This window comes from Odontesthes bonariensis, chromosome 2 (genome assembly GCF_027942865.1).
Source record: "Odontesthes bonariensis isolate fOdoBon6 chromosome 2, fOdoBon6.hap1, whole genome shotgun sequence".
Classification (NCBI taxonomy): Eukaryota; Metazoa; Chordata; class Actinopteri; order Atheriniformes; family Atherinopsidae; genus Odontesthes; species Odontesthes bonariensis.
In genome coordinates, this window is record NC_134507.1 from 23743546 (window position 1) to 23761431 (window position 17886).

Genomic DNA, 17886 nt, shown 5'->3' on the forward strand with positions numbered 1-17886 from the left:
TTTCTGAGATTATAAAGATATAAATTGAGATAAATGCCCTCTGATAAACATCCTGTCATTCACATCAGTATGTTGGAGTCATCCGAAGCAGCTCAGTTTGCTGTAATATTTCAAGGTTTGTACGGTAATGCGGGACGTTTGACTTTAAATCCTTTTTATCGAGTATCCATTTCTTCTCTGTCCGTCTGTCTTCCAGCATCCGTTTGTGTCCCAGCCTCTCAGCAGGACGCTGGCCATCGAGCTTCTGGACAAAGCCAGCAACCCCGACCACAGCACATTCAACGACTTTGACGACGACGACCCCGAACCCGAGGTAACCTTTGACCTTCTCAGGAGTAACTCTTGGAAAAACAAAAGTGTCATCAAGTTTGCAAGCAGTCTGCAGAGAAGTGACCAAGTTGTGCTGGATTTTGCTTCTTTTCTCCCACTTTAAATTGTATCTTCTCAGTTGGTCTTTCATTAAATTCCTTTTCCATCAACATTCATCCCCTCTCCCCTCACCCTCAGACCTTCATTTCTCTGGCACATGTGACTCATTTTCTTCTATTTATCCCCCTTCCCTCTACCCTGCCCTGCCATTTGTTTCTTTCACCTATTTCTTGCTTGACTCCTCTTGAGTTTGGCTTTCCTCTTCTTTTCCTCCTCGTAGCACTTCTCTTTTTTTTCCCCTATCTTTCTCCTCCTTCTTCCTCCCTTCCCTATTTTCCTCTTGTCCCCTCATCTCCACCCCCTATTCCCTGCCTCCTCCTCAGTTTAAGTACAGAGGTCATTTCCTCCCCATAAGCCCCGGTGCTAGACGCGCACCCCGTTTCGCAGCCCGTAGGAAGGTACTTGTGTCGGCTGCAGTGATGTCATTCTAACACAAACAATCCTTTCTTTTTTTTTTTTTTTCTTTGTTCACCTTGAGGTGGACTACATAACTGAATGAACAGAGAGTGGATTTCTTTTCTATTCAGTGTCTGCTGGTGTTGTCATGGAGGTTGGCATTGGCATGCGACCTACAGGCACATGATAGATTACCACAGCAGTTGCATAATTAGTTCAGAGAGCACTTGTATTTAAAGCTCATGTTTTTGTACTGACATGCAAATCAGCTGATTTGATGTGTTTTTATGATGAGAAGAATTCCAAACACTGTGTTTGTTCCCTTTTCAGAACGCTTTAAGCCTTTTATCATATAGGCATTTATTTGCAAAGTGCCATTCATTCGGTCTAGTGGTTTTACTGTTTTACTGTTTGTTTGTTTTTTTTTGTTTTTTTTTAACTTTTATGCGATTGAGTGGAGTAATGCAACTTTATTGTTGGCACTTAAGGTTCATGACAACATCAGCAAGATTTTCACGAAAGAACATCTCAATTCATCACAGTTTTGTGGCAGCAGCTGAGATGATGGAGAAATGGGTTCATGAAGGCGGCTTCCAAACTATCACATTTCTTTCAGTGATCCATCAGAACCACATCCAGGTCAAATCAACTTGTGATCCAAGAGCATTGCTGTTAGGTTTAGCCAGCATGCATCTCTAAATAAAGAACTAAAACCCCAACACCCATCTTTGAAGTTCAGGAAAATGTTTAAAATGAATTAAATACCTTCAAGCTGTCCAGTGTGCTTTACATTGCTCTGAGTGAAGGATCGAAACTTTGCGTCTCCATTTGGTGGTTTTGATGCATGTAGAGAAGTGTAATTTTATGTATTTATTTTATTCTCTTTGTCCTTTATTTATCCAAGAAGTTTCTACGGTCATACATCTTCCTGTTCAAGATGGCAGCTTAAAACAACAAACGGTTTCATTTTAAAAAAAATCTGCTTTGATAGATTAGACTGGGAAATATATAAAGTCCATACCAACTAAATCCAACCCTTATTACACCTCCAGTTAAAAACAGCGACAGGTTTCCTGCAGGGCAGTTTGTAAAGGAGCCCTAAAGGTGTGTAAACGGCGTGATTGTCTTTAAGATGATGGTGTTTTTAAAGCTCATTCTGTGACCTGTTTGAGCATAAAAGGATAAAGCTGTGTTTTTCTCTGGTTGTATATCAATTACCAGAATTGTTTATGTGACAGTACAGAGGGCTAAAAAGGTGTCACTAAGGTAGTTTACTTCACAATGTCTTTGCGATAAACGGTAACTAAGTAGCATTTTTATCTTCACTTTAGAGAGAGCCTAAAGGTTTAGTTGTGGAAGCCATCTTCATCTACCTTTTTATTTTCGGTTACTAACTATGATTGGAATGTTATGAGAATGGACTTTTTACCGACAAATCTAGTCGAGGAAATGAGCCGCAAGTGTGGTTTTGATGCATTTAAGTTTTATTGGTGTGTCAGTTGCAGTGCTTTACGAGCATGCTGTAAGGTTGCTGTGTTCCTTCGATTTTCCGTGAGAAATTAGACTAAGATCTTGACATTAGATTTTACATTATTACATCAGGATTTTTTGGAAAATCCCTCATTGCTGTGGAAACTGCTGTGATTTGATTTGTGATTGACTAACTATACAAAGATGAAATGAAACAATGCATAGTCACTGTCAGAGTAACAGGCATCATGGTCAGCAGTTCAGTTATCTAATGGCGCTTGTTTTCGGGTGCAGGCAGGCCAGTGGAGAGTGTGTGAGGGTTAGATTTAACTATATGGATCGGGGATGGTGTATGTAGCTGTATAAAAAGATATTTTAGCTTACAGGGAGTCAGTGATTTAACACACTGCAGATGTTGATATTGTTGCCAGGGTTGTGGATGTTTTCCTTTGAGTGTGTTGCTATGTTTTTGCCGTCTTGTTGCAGTGTTTGTCTGACTGTTTTGCTGTGTCATCAAATCCCACCGAACAGGAAATAGCAGAAAAATTAAGTTTGTTTTTTTTTAGAAAGCATTAGACCCGTGTAAATGAATGCTTTGTGCGTAGTGTTTAACCCACTTATTGATTTTTGTGCGTCTCTTTCTTGATAGTCTCCGGTCTCTGTTCCTCATCGAATCCGCTCCACCAGCAGGAGCACCAGGGAAGGAAAGACCCTGTCCGAGATTAACTGTAAATTCCCACTCAAAGTTTACATGTTGGAAGTAAGTCATCTCATTCTGTGTATATCTGTTTACTTCATGGCCCAATCTTCCGCTCTGTCTCTTCACAGTTGGCCAGGTGAAGTTTGATCCTCCTTTGAGAAAGGAGACAGAACCTCATCATGAACCGGTAGGTTATGGGTTGTATCTTTACGTTTGTGTGTGTGTGTGTGTGTGTGTGTGTGTGTGTATGTATGTGTGTGTGTTTGTTTGTGTGTGTGTGTCTGTTCGAATGAGGTTACTTGTGTGGTTGTAACTTCACCAGAACTAGCATGGCTGGTCCTCACCCTTTCACAACAAAACACTCTGACCAAAGCATGCTGTTGTCAGTCTGCGGTGAACTGCCCATCCACGTTTACACTTTGGTGGCTACAATCTGCGAATAAAGTATGATTTTGGAGATATTTTGCGAGGTGTTATACATAAGATCACCAATGCTAGTCAAAAAGGAAACTTCAGAGAGCTTTTTCTACCATTAATTTGCTCAGACTTTATAAAATGGCAGTTTACACAGTTTCTACTGTATAAAAACATAATAACTTGGAAATGAATAGTTACATATTACACAAGGCTTTACAGTAATTGACCGTTTTAGGGTGAGAATTTCTAAACAACACACATAGAAAGCAATTTATCTGGTCTCTTGAGAAGTTTCACTTCTCAACTTTTTACCATCGGCAAAGTCAGGCAACAGATCCACAGTTCAGTTGAACCCTAAATCTCACTGCACGATATGAGACCAGTGAAGCCTAAAATAAGACTCCTTCATAAGTGCAAACCTCTTGTTATTGGCTTGATAGCTACACTAATTCAGAGCCAGATAGTAGCCTGCAACACAGACTTAACTTCAAATACTAGCTTTCTTTTCACAATGCTTTCTTACTTATAGGCATTTGAAAGTTGACGGTTTATAAAGGTTGGATTTTAGCAGAAAAAGAAACGCCACTGAGGTCAGTTTGCTTTAAAAAGTGAGCATTAGCCTTAAAGGCAAACTGAGACACATTTTGCATTGACTATTGACAAATTCTCCAGATGTGAAATTATGAGGTTGGCTGCATTTGTGGCAGAACAAAAAAGTATATCAAATGAATTAAAAACAAACAACCAAATATTAATTATGTGACTGTTACAAGTCTGCCAATTGAGTGCAGTCCGAACGAAGCTTCATCAAATAGACCCACAGCTCCTTAACAGCGTTAACACAAGTGGGGAGAGGAGACAGTAATTTAAACAGTTCAAGCCCAAAAACATCTTAAAAGTAGCCAAACAAGAGGAAATGAGGAAAAGACCGCAAGAATGCAGGTTCTCTGTAGATAAATACGAGGCTATGCACATCTGCTGGGTCTCTCTAAGTAACCTGTTTTGTTTTTAGGAATAATTTGTTGATTCTGCCTTTGGAAAAACTTCCCCACAAAAAAAAAAACACCACCCAAACAACCACAGAAAGAACCAAACAAGGTTTTCTTTATAGGATACACTACAAGCCAAAACGGGACATTTTCAGGCTGTTAGTTTGGAGTTTGTTGCTGCTGCCTTCTGTGCGACAAGGCCGCACACCCACAGTCTATACCAGGTGATGCATAGCTGCTTTCCATGTCGATGTTTTTACGTTTATTTATTTTAAATTTCATTTTGTAGGGGGAATTAAGAGAGTACCTTTTTTCTAATTCCATCCAAAGCTGCAGAAAGATGTAGTTTCAGCAGGACAAATGGGATGGTGCAGGGTTCATGCAAAGTCACAGCGTGTTGGTCCTCTGCTCCCTCACTCCCTCCCTCTTTATTTTTATCCTTCCTCTGCACTTTCTCCACTGTCCACTTTCCCTCTGATTGGCTGGAAAAATACACCTAAAGTCATACCCTTACCTTCCTCTTTCCTTCTCCCGTTTCATCCATCAATTTTTCTATTATCAAAACACGGTTACTAATGCCTCATCCATCAGCAGTCATCCGTCTCTACTTTAGTTTCCGTCCGAAGTTAATTGGAGGTAATGACACAGATCTGTTCTCTTTGTTTTGCTGCTCAGTGTAGCTTTCATCTGTTTGAGATCCATCTACTCTGTGAAAGTGTTTTAAACTCAATGAACCACATTTATGTTGCAACAGATTATTAATGATATAATTACTAACAAGACAAAATAAGGACGGGAAACAAAATCCATATATTGAGTTTGTTTAATAGAGGCTGAAAATCAAACACATCCATATTTTCACAAAGTAACCTTGGATAGGGTAATAGGAGGTCTTTACTTAAAGCTATAATGTGTAATATTTCACGGACAATGAATGTCTCCATGTTGCTCCGCCATTTTAAAACTACGGGATTTGTAGAAGGACATGTCATCAGCTTCGCATTTTCCGTTTCCACATTGGAAAGCAACATGGAGACATTCATTGGAGTGTAACACTCTTATGTACATTCGTTTGCTGAATATAAAGAATTTAAGAACACTGCACTTTTGTGATGGAGGTAATTAATAACGATTGAGGTAATACTTGTGAATGATAAGACTCAAATTTGTTAATAGACAACGTGAAATATTACACATTATGGCTTTAAGGAAATACAGCTGGTTTAAAAGTACCTCTTTGATTTTTCTGAATTTTAACCTCCATCTTCACAAGTACCCCCCCCCCTCTCATCCCTTCCTGTCCTGATATATTAATATTCATGTATCCTCTTCTTCTGTCTTGCTGATGCATTTACTTCTGGTCCTATTTTTGGCCTTAATCCATTTTTCACCCATCACCCTCTCTCTCTCCTTCATCTCTGTTTCCTCCATCAGTCCAGGTTAATGTATTAACTGAGGTCTCTCTCGCTCTGTCTTGCTGACCAGTGTGATTCTGAGCCCTATCTGGACTGTGTTGAGGAGCTCTACTATACCGCGAGATCTAATCTGGTAGTACTCCCGTTCCCCCTCTCTACCTCTTTCGCCCTCTCCGTCTGTATATATTAACCCTTTTTGTTTTGTTTTGTTTTGTTTTTTTTCTGGTCACTTTTTCATGTCTTTTTCATTTGTTTTAATCTCCATACTGTTCATTCTTGGCCTATTCCTAAAGGAATAGTCCTTGTGTCTCTTGGGGCTCTTTTGCTTTCCAGGCCTGTGCCGCCTCTGTCACTCGCTTCGTCTTTTAGAGGGCTGATTCTTTTAGTTGCACCATGTCCAGCGTCTATCTTTGTTCACGTTCACGGTGTTGGTCCACCTCTCGCTGTTCATCTTATTCTTCTTTTCCAACTGTTGCCTCACTAAATGGTGTTGTAGCTGTCATTGTGAAAAGAGTCCTTAGTGTTGTTGTCTTTGTGTAATGCACACTTTAATATACAAACAAACAAACAGAGGAAGGTAGGAGGTCAGATTCGATTGTTGAGCTGCCAGCCCAAAGTCTGGAAGTGGGTTTGCAGACATTCCTGCTCTCTATAGTACACACATAAATGCATTTAACCTCTGAGTGTTTGCTGTGTTGTATGTGATATTTGTTGACATAAATCTGATCGGTCTGTATCTGTATTCTAACCTCTCACATGCCTGAGTTGACCAGAGCAGTTCGACTCTTTTCATTTCAGTATGTGTGTTTTCCTGCTGCATGCTTGCTACTTTGTCATTAACTCGTAAAACGTTGCTGCGGCAGAAATCTGCTCTTGCATCGAGGATTTGCGTAACAAATGCCAAACTAAGTTTTCATCCATATCAGTAAGAACAGGACTAAATGTTCAGCACCTGGTCAAGGTGATTTAATGCAGGGACGAGAGTCACAGTTACCTGGCACCCACTCTGTGATCACTCATTGCAGTCAGGGCTGAAATCTGGCTGAACTACAGCGTGTTTAAAATGATAGTAAAATAGCCTCGTTGGCAACTACCACATTATAGTATGTCCCCGTTTAGATATTAGAGAAGCTTAATTATCTGGCATGTGACTTGCTCTGGCTTTCCATTCATTTTTGCTGTTTCCTTGTGAAATCCTGCTCACTTTCACCTCTTTTTCACCCTAAATTAAACTGTTTCATAGAGAAAAATACCTGACTCATGTCTACAAAGAGGCCATAACTTGAGATGACAATCAAATTTATACCAGCTAAGCAGATGTGGTTGCAGTCACTCTGCTCAGTTTATTGAAAACTGAGCACAGCATCGTGCAAACATCTGCATTTTGCCACCTTGGAATAATGAAAATAATAATAATGTAATGATTTATATATAGCTCCTTTCAAAACAGAGTTTCAAAGGGCTTTACAGAGGTAAATTAAACCGAATGGCTAGAATAAATGTGTTCTGCAGCATTGATATTCTGAATTCACTGAAGTCTAGAAAGGTTATATTCACATAAGCACATATAGAGTGATTTACACTTGTCTCAACATCAAGTTCTGTCTGTTTTTTTTGTTAAAAGAAGGTTTTGCAAAGCAACAAAGGTCATTTTGTATTTTTCTAACTGTAGATTTTTATTTGTGGACCAATCAGGAATGCGAATATAGAGAAACGACCAATCAGGGATTGCCTGATATGTAGTTTGCAGTCTCGTGTCAGTGTCACTTTTCCCATTCTATGCTAATAATGACCCAAGTCGAATACAGTCGGATGCAGAAAACAATCGGGGTATCATTGATAAGTTGTGTTTAGTTCCTGTAAAATTTGACTGCGTCATGTGATAGTGGCAGTGTCTAAAATGTTGAATTACGGCCTTTTACTGTAGCTGCGTAGCTCGTTGAAGAAGATAAAGTGATGATGCACCCTTTAACAGGAAGTAGATGCTTTAAAAAGATCAGATTCCTGTTTTAACTCCTGTTAAAGATCAAATTAAAGAGTACGATTAGATGAAAATAATAATGTGTGAGGGTTTTCATGTTGTAAGAGAATATTTCAGGTGTTGTTTTTGTTGATGGAAAGAGATTTGTTCCATCTATAATCTATAACCTCTCAGTGCTTAGACTTAAAAGCTTCTAACTCCAAGGTGGCTCTTAAATTTTTCAGCTGGCTGCTACATTTGCAGCTTTGGTGCTAATTTGACAATTGTTGCCATTCATCTCAAATGTGGTTCACAGGCCTCCAGCCCTGTTTATTGATTATCTAAGTACATAGCATCTTTGTAAATGAGCCACGTAAGAGGTACTGCAACACAGTAGTAATGTGATTTGTTTGTGTTTTAGGACTTGCACCTGGAGTATGACCACGATTCACCAAGTCTGCTGGGAGGAAACAAGTGAGTCTTGCCTCTTTTTGCAGTTTTTCAGCTACAGCTGCGGATATCCAGATGTTTTTTTATTTTATTAACCATTGAGATTAAGGATGGTTTTAAGCAAACAGAAAGAGCTAGAATATGACACTTGGGGAGATCTGATGTTTAAAACTACATTTACTGGTTTATTCATAATTGTAACTCGGGGTTACCTTGTAAGTGCTGCGCTTGTGTTCTGCTTGCTGTTTACAAGTGTGCTTTGTGAGCAAAAAAACAAGTTTAGAAAGGCAGAATATGTTCTATATCCCACAGGGCTCCTATGCTGTCTTGAAAAGCACAGTCTGGATAAGTAATAAGTCAAATAACAAAGGAAAGCATGGAAAAACATTTAGTTTCCAGAATATTTTCCCTGTTTTGTTTACTGCAAGATAAAAATGGAGATTTCACTGCATAGATACTGTGTATCTATGCAATAAATGATGGTTACAGCAACCATGATCTCACCTTTTTGTTTTTAACTACTATTTTGAAGCCTCAAATTTAGCATTTCAGCCCCATCGCCATCTTAGTCTTTCAGACAGCATGCTTCGTGTTACTGAAAACCCCCTGAAACTTTACAAGCCCTTGCGGCTGATTCCAAAATGTGAAAACCGATTATCCATGCACAAACTAATATCTTAAATGTATGATACTTGTGTCCAGCAATAATACAGTCTGTGGTTTTAGAGCCCAAACATCATGAAGCACCATAGTGAGGATCAGCAGGATTGATGATGTAGAAAGCTTTATGGTTGCATTCATCATGGTTACCATGTGTAAACGAGGCTGAAAAGACACCATCAAAAAGTTGATGTGAAACCTTTTTATTAGATTTACAGTTATTTAATACAGAGAGCAAAAATATACATAAAAGCGTGAACCAAATGATGATGTAATTTACTCATTTTGTTGAGGGGAGGTAATGGAAATAAAGGGTTAGTTTCCTTCTTCTTTGGGCATAGATTTAGCTTTTCTGTGTTCACTGTGTTAGCATGGCAGCTTGAATAAAATGCCATGCATTAATTTATTTGCATGAACTTTTAATGTGCATGCAAATATTTGGCGCCATAACACCACACGCGGTCGGGAAATAACATACATGTTAACTGTTGGATTTGAAAACCATTCAAAAAATGAATCGACAGTAAATATTTGTTCTCGATTGTCCAAAGAAATGTGGAAGTTTGGAAAAGTATGAAAAGGAAAATGTGTGACCCTGATTCTGCCCAAGACTTCTAAGATTTCATCCACAGTGAATAAATTATGTTGTTAGATTGTTTTCCTGTTTATGTGTGTATATATATGTCATGCTCTCTAATTCGAACCTTTTTTGATAAACAGGAGCCTTCTCCAGTCTGTGGAGGAGGAGCTTCAGCAGAGGTAAGTCAGACCTCTTAAACATCTGGATTGATCTGCTGGTGTTCTAACCGCGCTCACCCATCAGCCAATCATCACGTAACAGCAGGACTAATCGAGCCAATCACATGCAACTAATGCTACTGTAATGACTTCAGGCTGTCGCAGCTTTCAGCATTTTGGGTCCTGCTGGGTTTTATTTTCCTTCTGCGGCTTGCTTTACGCTTTGATGTCACCAGGAGAAGGCTGTGCTTCATAGGAGCTTCCTGCTGAGAGCATGACACACACACACACACACGCACACACACACTCACAGATTCCCTGTGCGTTCGCATATTTGCCTGCACAGTCGTGTAGCCAAAGATGCAATGGGTTTCATTATAGCAATTTTGCTGGCGAGTCCATGGAGAAATTCTGCTTAAGAGATATTTGCTATCTATGTGCTTTGCGATTGTCTTAATGTTTTTATCTGAAATATAGTCGGAGGGTACGGAGTTGGACAAACGTTTTTTTTTTGCAAAAGCTCATTGTGTAAAAGCCTTGTCTGTTGGATCAGCGTCGTACCTATAAGAGCTACTTAAAGTTTCATTTTAGTGTTTTGAATTTGAATTCTCCTCTCGTTATATACTTTTAATCTCCTTTGTAAAGCAGTACAGTTTAACCGGGCGGTGGTATGTGAGTTTTTGAGATTTTTAGTTGTTTATTCTTGTTGCAAAATGTAGCGTTCTAGTATTCTATGTACTACTTTGTAGTCTTGCAGGTAAAATACTAATTTAATGATTTATCTGTATAGAAATACCTCTGTGGTTAATGTTTCTACACAGAAATCTTCAGTACTGCATTTTGACATAAGGCCTATAAAATTTAAGCCCGATTTTCACGTAAATGTTGGACGTTGTGGAGAAATTGCAAATCGGTGGTTCTGACAGCTGTGAACAACTGCTATTAGTTAATGCTCTAAATACGGGATTTTTGGGGCCTTTGACACTTTCAATGAGTCAGGAAGGGAAGATTTGGATGAGCCGTCGCTAAAGAGCTACGACCAGTAAGTGCGCACGTGACTGTGGTCAGAGGATGCGACAGGGCAAAACCAGGAAGAAGAAGATGACAAACAAACCCGATGTTGATCACAGTGTATTAACCAAATTCAGTTCAGGAAACTCTACAGAATTTGGTTAATTGTTGATTATGTGACCAATGATAGATCACTATTCTTTTCCCTGCTGTTTAATGCATAGATAAAGCCAGTTGGCGTAATTAATTCTCCCCCATGTGCCACATAAAACGGCAACTCTAAGATGTTTTAACGTAGAACATGCCGAACGGTGTCAGGAGTGGTGTGTTGTTCTTTTAAGATTTTTATAGGTTCGAACAGCTCCATGTGGAAGTGTTAGCTGTGGAAATAGTTTCCCTGGTTCTTCCAAACTGTCGGACACGGACTCGTTTGTTAATTTTCGTGGAAGTGGACTCTGTTGGAATCTGTGCTTTCAGATCTGCCCTGGGTTTAGAGGTTAGAGAGGTAGTTTGTGAACTGAGCTTCACTCAGCTCTCCCTCCCCCTTTCCCCTCTACCTCTATCCTCTTTCTTCTCCTTTGCCTGCTCCTCTCCCCCTTAATCTCTCCCTCTTTTTTTTTCTCCCTACCACAACAATCTCTACTCCCTTTCTCCTTTCTTCCCAACTCCCCTCCTGTTTTCACCTCCTCTCCCAGGGGCCATGTGGCACACTTAGGGGATGATGAGGATGAGGATGGTGCAGATGATGATGAAACTCACACTCAGTAAGTTCCCTCTCAGTCTTAGAATCTGGAAGTCTCTGCTTCCTTGTGTCTCTTTCTTTTCTGGTGCATCCCTCCCTCGTTTCAAAGAGGAAAGGATGACAAAGAAGACAAGAAGGGCTTCCTGTCTTTGCCAAGGTTTCATCCACGCATCTCTATGCTACACACCCCACCCGCCACATATGCCACCCGTGTTTGTGTGTGTGTTTGCCACCCGTGTGTTTCCCATGCTGTTACTGCTGTTTGGTGTGAAGTTTTAAAGCTACTAACAGTGACCCTGAAAGTAGAAACTGCTGAACACGGTTTCTATTTTTGAATATCCCCTTTTGTTCCATGTACAGTCATCTGTTAAAGAAAGCATCTCCTCTGTCAGTTAGGTTTTACGTATCAGGACTGTCATTCTGTTGCTGTTTTCTTGTCCTGGTAGAGGAACTATTTTGTCTGGTTTGTATATTTCAGCCTAGCTTTATCTGTCGGACAGACGGTTTCATGTTTGACTCTAGAATACTTTGGTATACAGAGGAGTTCATGGTGACCGCGAGGTGTCCAGGTCCTGTGGCTGCAGAACAAGCCCAAATCATCAGCCCCCCTCCACCGTGCTTGACAGTTAGTATGAGATGTTGACCAAACATCTCCACTTTAGACGTTGGACTTTGTACCAGATGTTTTGCGGTTCGATCAGATGCACCTTTGAAAACCTAATCTGTGCTGCCAAGTCTTTGTCTTGAATCTTTTTCCTGAAGACTCTTTTTCACTCTAGATTGTTGGACTCCAAATTGTTAGTAAAACTTTTTTTTAACCCTTTTTTGATTGATTCCCAGCAACAATTACTTCTCTAAGATCATTGCAGATGACCGTTGTCCTTCACATTGTTTTAACAACACCTGAATGAATCCCTTCGTTACTGGGAGCAGGTTTTATTTAGGTTTGACAAACTGTTTCCGAATTTTTTCATAGACTTTGTTGAATAAATAATGATCAAGTGTAACGTGTCACATGTATCTGAGATTGTATTAAGTACCAGATGATTTCTTTATTATGTCCTGATAAAACCTGAGAATTGAAAGAGGATGTACTTTCTTTTTCATATGACCCTATTCCCACAGTAAAAGATGTAAAATAGATGACGGAATTAGATATTTGGAATGACTAACCTGGAAAAAGGCAAGAGCCACTCCATTAAAGAGTACATTGTAGAAACATGTAAACCCACCTGTAGTACACATTCTGGTGCGTAGTAGCATTAAAGTTTCACTCTAACCAACATTAGATTTTTGTTCAGTTTTCTTCCCTCATGTATCTGGTCCTCGTGACTTTTGTCTTCTTTGCTATTGTTTTGTTGTCCACTTGCAACGCCATCTGTGCACCTCCGTGCTGTGCGTATGTGTGTGTGTACTCGCGGCACCGTCTGTCTTCTCCTGCTTCTCCCGTGTAAAACTGTAGATCTGGCATCCAGCCTCTTTCCTTATTGTGTAAAAGCCAAATGTCTGTGGTAGGCCAAAGTGTTCCTGCCAGACAGATATTTTCCACCACAGTCTGAGAGGCCTTTTGTGCCTGTACATTGTTGGATTTTAGCTTGTTGTCACAGACCACACTGTGCAGGGATTGCAAAAATAGCAGAGAAGTCCTTTTTCCTACATTGACTGCAGCCAATTGGACGTAACAGTTCCTGGCTATTAACATCTTGAAAAAGCTAATGTTTTAGAACTAACATTGTGCTCCACCAGTGTTTTCTAGAGGAAAAAACATTACGTTCAGACTAGCTAACAGTGCTGGGCAGGTTTTGGTTAAATAGCTGTTGATCATCATGCAGTTTGAATGCTGTGATAAATAAAAAAGTTTTTATCCGGCCCCTGAAAATGGTTCATAGCTGTTGGATAACTCCTGCTTTAGAATGCCTTTCTATTTGCTTAATCCCACAATTTCTGTTCTCGTGGGTGTCTTCTTGCCACCCTTATACGAACCTTCACCTTATTGTGTGACCTGAGACATTTATTGATTAACTTTTTACTGATTTACTGAAATCTCAAGCTTGTGTGAGGGGGAGTGTGAGCTGCGTGTCTGTGGCCTGCCATTACGCTGCATCACTGTGACTTATTTTCATTGGTTTTCCTGTATTTGTTTTCACCGTGTTTGGCTCCAAATCCCTGTCCGTTTTTTTCAGTCTTATATCTGTCATTCATTATCATCTAGCTCAGGATTTAAAAGGTTTATTGGATTACGTTTCTTCACATAAAGTGCTGGTCTGCAGTCAAAATAAGAATTATTGGCTCTGTCATTAAAAAAAGAGGAGCTTGAAGCCTCAAAATGAGTACTTCTTTATTTAGATGGACAGCAAAAATAGAAATATATTACTCTTCTGCTTTAGAAAATATGGAGTTAATGCTCCATCTGTTATTTTGCTTAAATATTACTGGTATCCCAGGCATATTTTGTATTTATTGGTTGAACCTTTAGGAGAGTTATCTTTCTGTGAAATATTGTGAGGCTCTCAGTTCAGCATTTTCTTGTTCTGCTTTTTTTTTTTTTCACACACTTTTTTTTTATTGTGACACATCTTAAAATCTCAATGACTGAAAAAGAGAACTATTGATACTAAAATGAACTTTGTCATCCATTCAAACAGCTGCTTAGAAATGCCATGTTAAACCATAGCCTTAACACAATGCTGCTGACATACAGAGCTGTTGTTAGTCTCTTTTCATCTCAAATTGCCCATCATCTCATTCTTCAGTAAATCGAGCACGATCATGAGGCCGAAGGTCCCACCCCCACTCCCTCCAAAGGTAGGAACAACTGAACTTGTCTCAGTCACTAAGTTCGATAAGTGTTTCATTGACCATTTTGAATTTTGTAAGATTTTCCTCCTTGAAAATTCCTCCTTTTTTTCCCCCCTTCCAGCCCAAGTCCATCTGCTCGTCCCAACAGCAGCCCCACAAACAAGATGACAGCCAATCACGCAGTGAGGATGACGGCGGAGGAGGGACCATCAAGCGCTGTCCAGTCCCAGAGATGGCGAGCCCTGCCAAACCGGCCTCCAACGTCCCCCCGCGGCCTCCGCCCCCCAAGCTGCCACCCCACCGCCGCAGTAGCCTAGGTAACGACAGCCCCAAGCGCAATGACGTGGAAAACTCTGCCCCAGAGGATGATGGGAGTTTTAGACATTTCTGGGAGTGGCTCCACACGCCTCACACAGAGGAGGAGCTGGAAGAGGCATGGGAGGTGCTGAAGGAAGTGAAAGAGGAGCAGGAAAAGGAAGAGAGTAAGAGCAGCTGATTGGTAGCTGGGTAGTGTCCGCAGACCCTGTTGTCCCCTTCAGTTCTGTGGTCTCCCATTAGTCAGTCCTTGTAGTCTAATCGATTCATTTGTTCCATGAATCCATTAACAATAATGCTTTTTAATGTTTTTCTGTTCATCGGCTCCTGCTCAGTATGATTGTTTGTCTCTTGTGAAGTCTGATTGGTTGTTTAATCCAATCAACCAGAAGGTTCTATCAATCCTCCTCCCTCCTAAAAGGAAAAAGGAAGGGGAGAATAATGTTTTCCCGGCCTATCAGAACTCATGCAGCGGCATATAATTGTATGATACTGCTTATAGTAACAAAATGATACAGTAAATTTGATCATTTAGGAAGATACTGATTGATTTCTGCTTCTTTAAGAAACCATTTTTGCTTCTTCAACACTCACATTCTTTTAATTTTCTGATTTCTTTTTTTCTCTGCAAAATCAAACGTAACAGTTTAATCGTGAACAGGAACTGATGTTCGGGGCTGTATTTCAGCAGGATGGGTGTGTGGCGCGACACAAGATCCAACTTTCTGTTACCACAGTTTTCGAGAACCGTCTCCTTTTCAGGATGGTTTATTTAAAGCTTGAGAGATCCAATTTCAGAAACCACCCTCCTTGATCAGTGCTAATCCAGGAGCAGGAATTCCAGAGTTTTCCTCTGACTGGTTTTCCTCTTTTCGTTGCCTTCTTTATGCTGTCGCCAACTTCCATTTGTAGCCACTTCGCCTTGTTGGCTTTATCAAATTGGCCATTTTCAATGGGCTGATGTTGTTTTAAGTTCTGGATCAAGTTTGCTGTTCTTAAGGTTTTGATGGTTCCATCTTGCTTGTACAACAAATTTATAGCTTTGGATCTTCCGGGCTCAAACCTTATCCATGAAAAAAGCTGCCTTGCTAACACACTGCTGTTCCTCTTTGGTAATTCCCACATGGCAAACAGAGGTGAAATCAGGGGTATTATTACCTGTCGTTGCTACCTCCTCTGGCAGACCAGCCTTACAATCACTTGCGTGTCTGGTTACCTTACTCCTCCAAAGCATCTGTGTTTTTTTTTTTAATTTTCTCAACTAGAGAGGTTTCCCTTCAGCCTTCACTAACAGCTGAACGACAGCTCGTACTACACAGCACTTTCTGTCTTTGATACATATAAACAGCTTTTTTGGCAAGAAAATTTGATGGAAATTTTTAAAGGTTTTGAATCCGGGCTTGTACCTTGAAGCTGGAAACCAGCCCATGCCTAATCCACACAGTGCTGAGTACAGTTGTACTGCCCCCCCTCAGTTGAACAGACGTTCATGCCATCAGCGGAGTAGTGTGTGTAGAGGTTGTTCCCTTGTCTCGCAGATGGAACAGCCTCTACTGCTCATGATTATGTTTGATCCTCTGATTCTTCCAGCTTCCTGCTCCCTCCGTCCTCCCCCCCTCTTCTCTGCTCCCAGCAGTTTGTTTTTACTTTTTAACTCTATCCCTTTTCGTCATCAGTCCATAAATTTAGATTGTTCTCATTATAACCAGCAGTTTTTCTAAGAGTGTGTCTCTCTGCTCTTTACATACTGACTTTCTCTGTTTCTGGATCACCCAAACACGCTGAGTTGTTCTTTGTTGTTGTCATTGTTGAAGGCAATGGGCTAAACACGCACCACAATGGCGAGAGGGAAACTCCAGCAGAGAGGCAGTCCACCATGCCACCTAGTGTCCCCATACGAAAAGACAAGAAGGATGTTCCGGTAAGCAGACAGCAGGGGGCTCATAGACCCCTCAAGAGGTCTGAGAGCAGTCCATAGTCATCAGGTTCTAAGTTTGATAGTTTCCATTGAACTCATAAATATAATTCTTCATAACAGACAGAAGACGACAGGCCAGACACTGTCTAAAGTCATGGGCTAAATGATCAATTCTTATTAATCTAAAGGGATTTTTCTTTTCTTTTTTTCAACCCTTTTTTTTTTATTATCTTACTGAGTCTGGGTCTTTTATTGACGGATTGAAATGTCTAATGTTGTGCATTGTCTTTTCCTTAGAAGCCTATCAGTAATGGTCTCCCCCCAACACCCAAAGTCCATGTAAGTATTGATTTTATCTCTATTTTAATTGTAAATTGTTTAGCGATTGCGATCGCTGTTGTTCAGAGAACATTTGTGGTATTTAAGTGTAGTTTCCAGGTGGTTATCTCCAAAGAAGGAACGTCAGATTTGAACATTTGAATGATTTTGTTTCCTTTTAAAAACAAACACTGCGTTGGAAGTACATTTTTTGTGTTAAATGGAGTGCTCTGGTTTTCCAAACAGAAACACAAATAGCACTGAATTTGAAATCTTTTCTCCCACTTGCAGATGGGTGCTTGTTTCTCCAAGGTGTTCAACGGCTGTCCTCTGAAGGTCCACTGCGCCACTTCATGGATCAATCCCGACACCAGAGGTACCCCATAGGAAAACAGATCAAGTGTCTAATTAACTTACCAGGTTCTGGATATGTCAGTAGTTACGCCCAGAATCAACCCAACGTGTCTCTTGTCGTAACTCGAATGTGAACTGCTGCTTTGTGGTGTGAGCTTGTAAAATGTTTGTGTTTCAGATCAGTATTTGATATTCGGAGCTGAAGAGGGAATCTACACGTTAAACCTCAACGAGCTACATGAGACGACAATGGAACAGGTGAGACCCAAGATGAGGCGTTTTAAGATGAAAATATGGTTACTTGTGTTCATGTCTGATGTTGTCTGGTAATATTCCCCCAATGTGGGCTGGAATAACTTATAGAAAACCGTTTAGACTACTTTAAGCAGTTGTTACATGATGCTCAAGTTTCTTGACTTCCTTCGTGTCTGCAGCTCTTCCCTCGGCGGTGTACGTGGCTATATGTCATGAACAACTGTCTTCTTTCCATATCTGGTGAGTTATAACGCACCTGCCTGCTGAATCTGTTTCATGGATCACTCACTACTGGATGACGTCATTGTGCCATCTGTCCTCTGTTGCTCTGTTCCAAATGCAGGAAAAGCCTCCCAGCTGTACTCCCATAATGTGAGTGGCCTCTTTGAGCAGGCCCGACAGTTACAGAAGTTACCAGTAGCCATTCCCACACACAAGCTGCCTGATAAGATTATTCCAAGGTAACAGCCAGGAAGTCAAAGCTGCCAATGATTTACAAACTCTGTGTTCTTTCATTTAAATCATTGGATCCGTTTGATTTCAATATTTA

The 17886-nt window shown here is 40.4% G+C and overlaps 1 protein-coding gene across 11 annotated transcripts in view; it reads left to right on the forward strand.

The window, feature by feature from the left end:
* LOC142396855 (mitogen-activated protein kinase kinase kinase kinase 3-like) overlaps positions 1-17886 on the forward strand; it is a 43767-nt gene that overhangs the window by 16453 nt on the left and 9428 nt on the right. For 2 of the 11 annotated variants that reach the window (XM_075480005.1, XM_075480027.1), the window contains exons 12-27: positions 197-313; positions 753-827; positions 2945-3023; positions 3124-3182; positions 5887-5949; positions 8198-8250; positions 9607-9645; positions 11331-11399; positions 14131-14182; positions 14298-14658; positions 16306-16412; positions 16707-16748; positions 17019-17103; positions 17260-17339; positions 17516-17576; positions 17680-17797. In XM_075480005.1, the coding sequence (XP_075336120.1) occupies positions 197-313; positions 753-827; positions 2945-3023; positions 3124-3182; positions 5887-5949; positions 8198-8250; positions 9607-9645; positions 11331-11399; positions 14131-14182; positions 14298-14658; positions 16306-16412; positions 16707-16748; positions 17019-17103; positions 17260-17339; positions 17516-17576; positions 17680-17797 (1460 nt within the window). The remainder of the gene's footprint in view (positions 1-196; positions 314-752; positions 828-2944; positions 3024-3123; positions 3183-5886; positions 5950-8197; positions 8251-9606; positions 9646-11330; positions 11400-14130; positions 14183-14297; positions 14659-16305; positions 16413-16706; positions 16749-17018; positions 17104-17259; positions 17340-17515; positions 17577-17679; positions 17798-17886) is intronic. The other 9 variants (XM_075480070.1, XM_075480078.1, XM_075480016.1 and 6 more) reach the window with 8 other exon arrangements.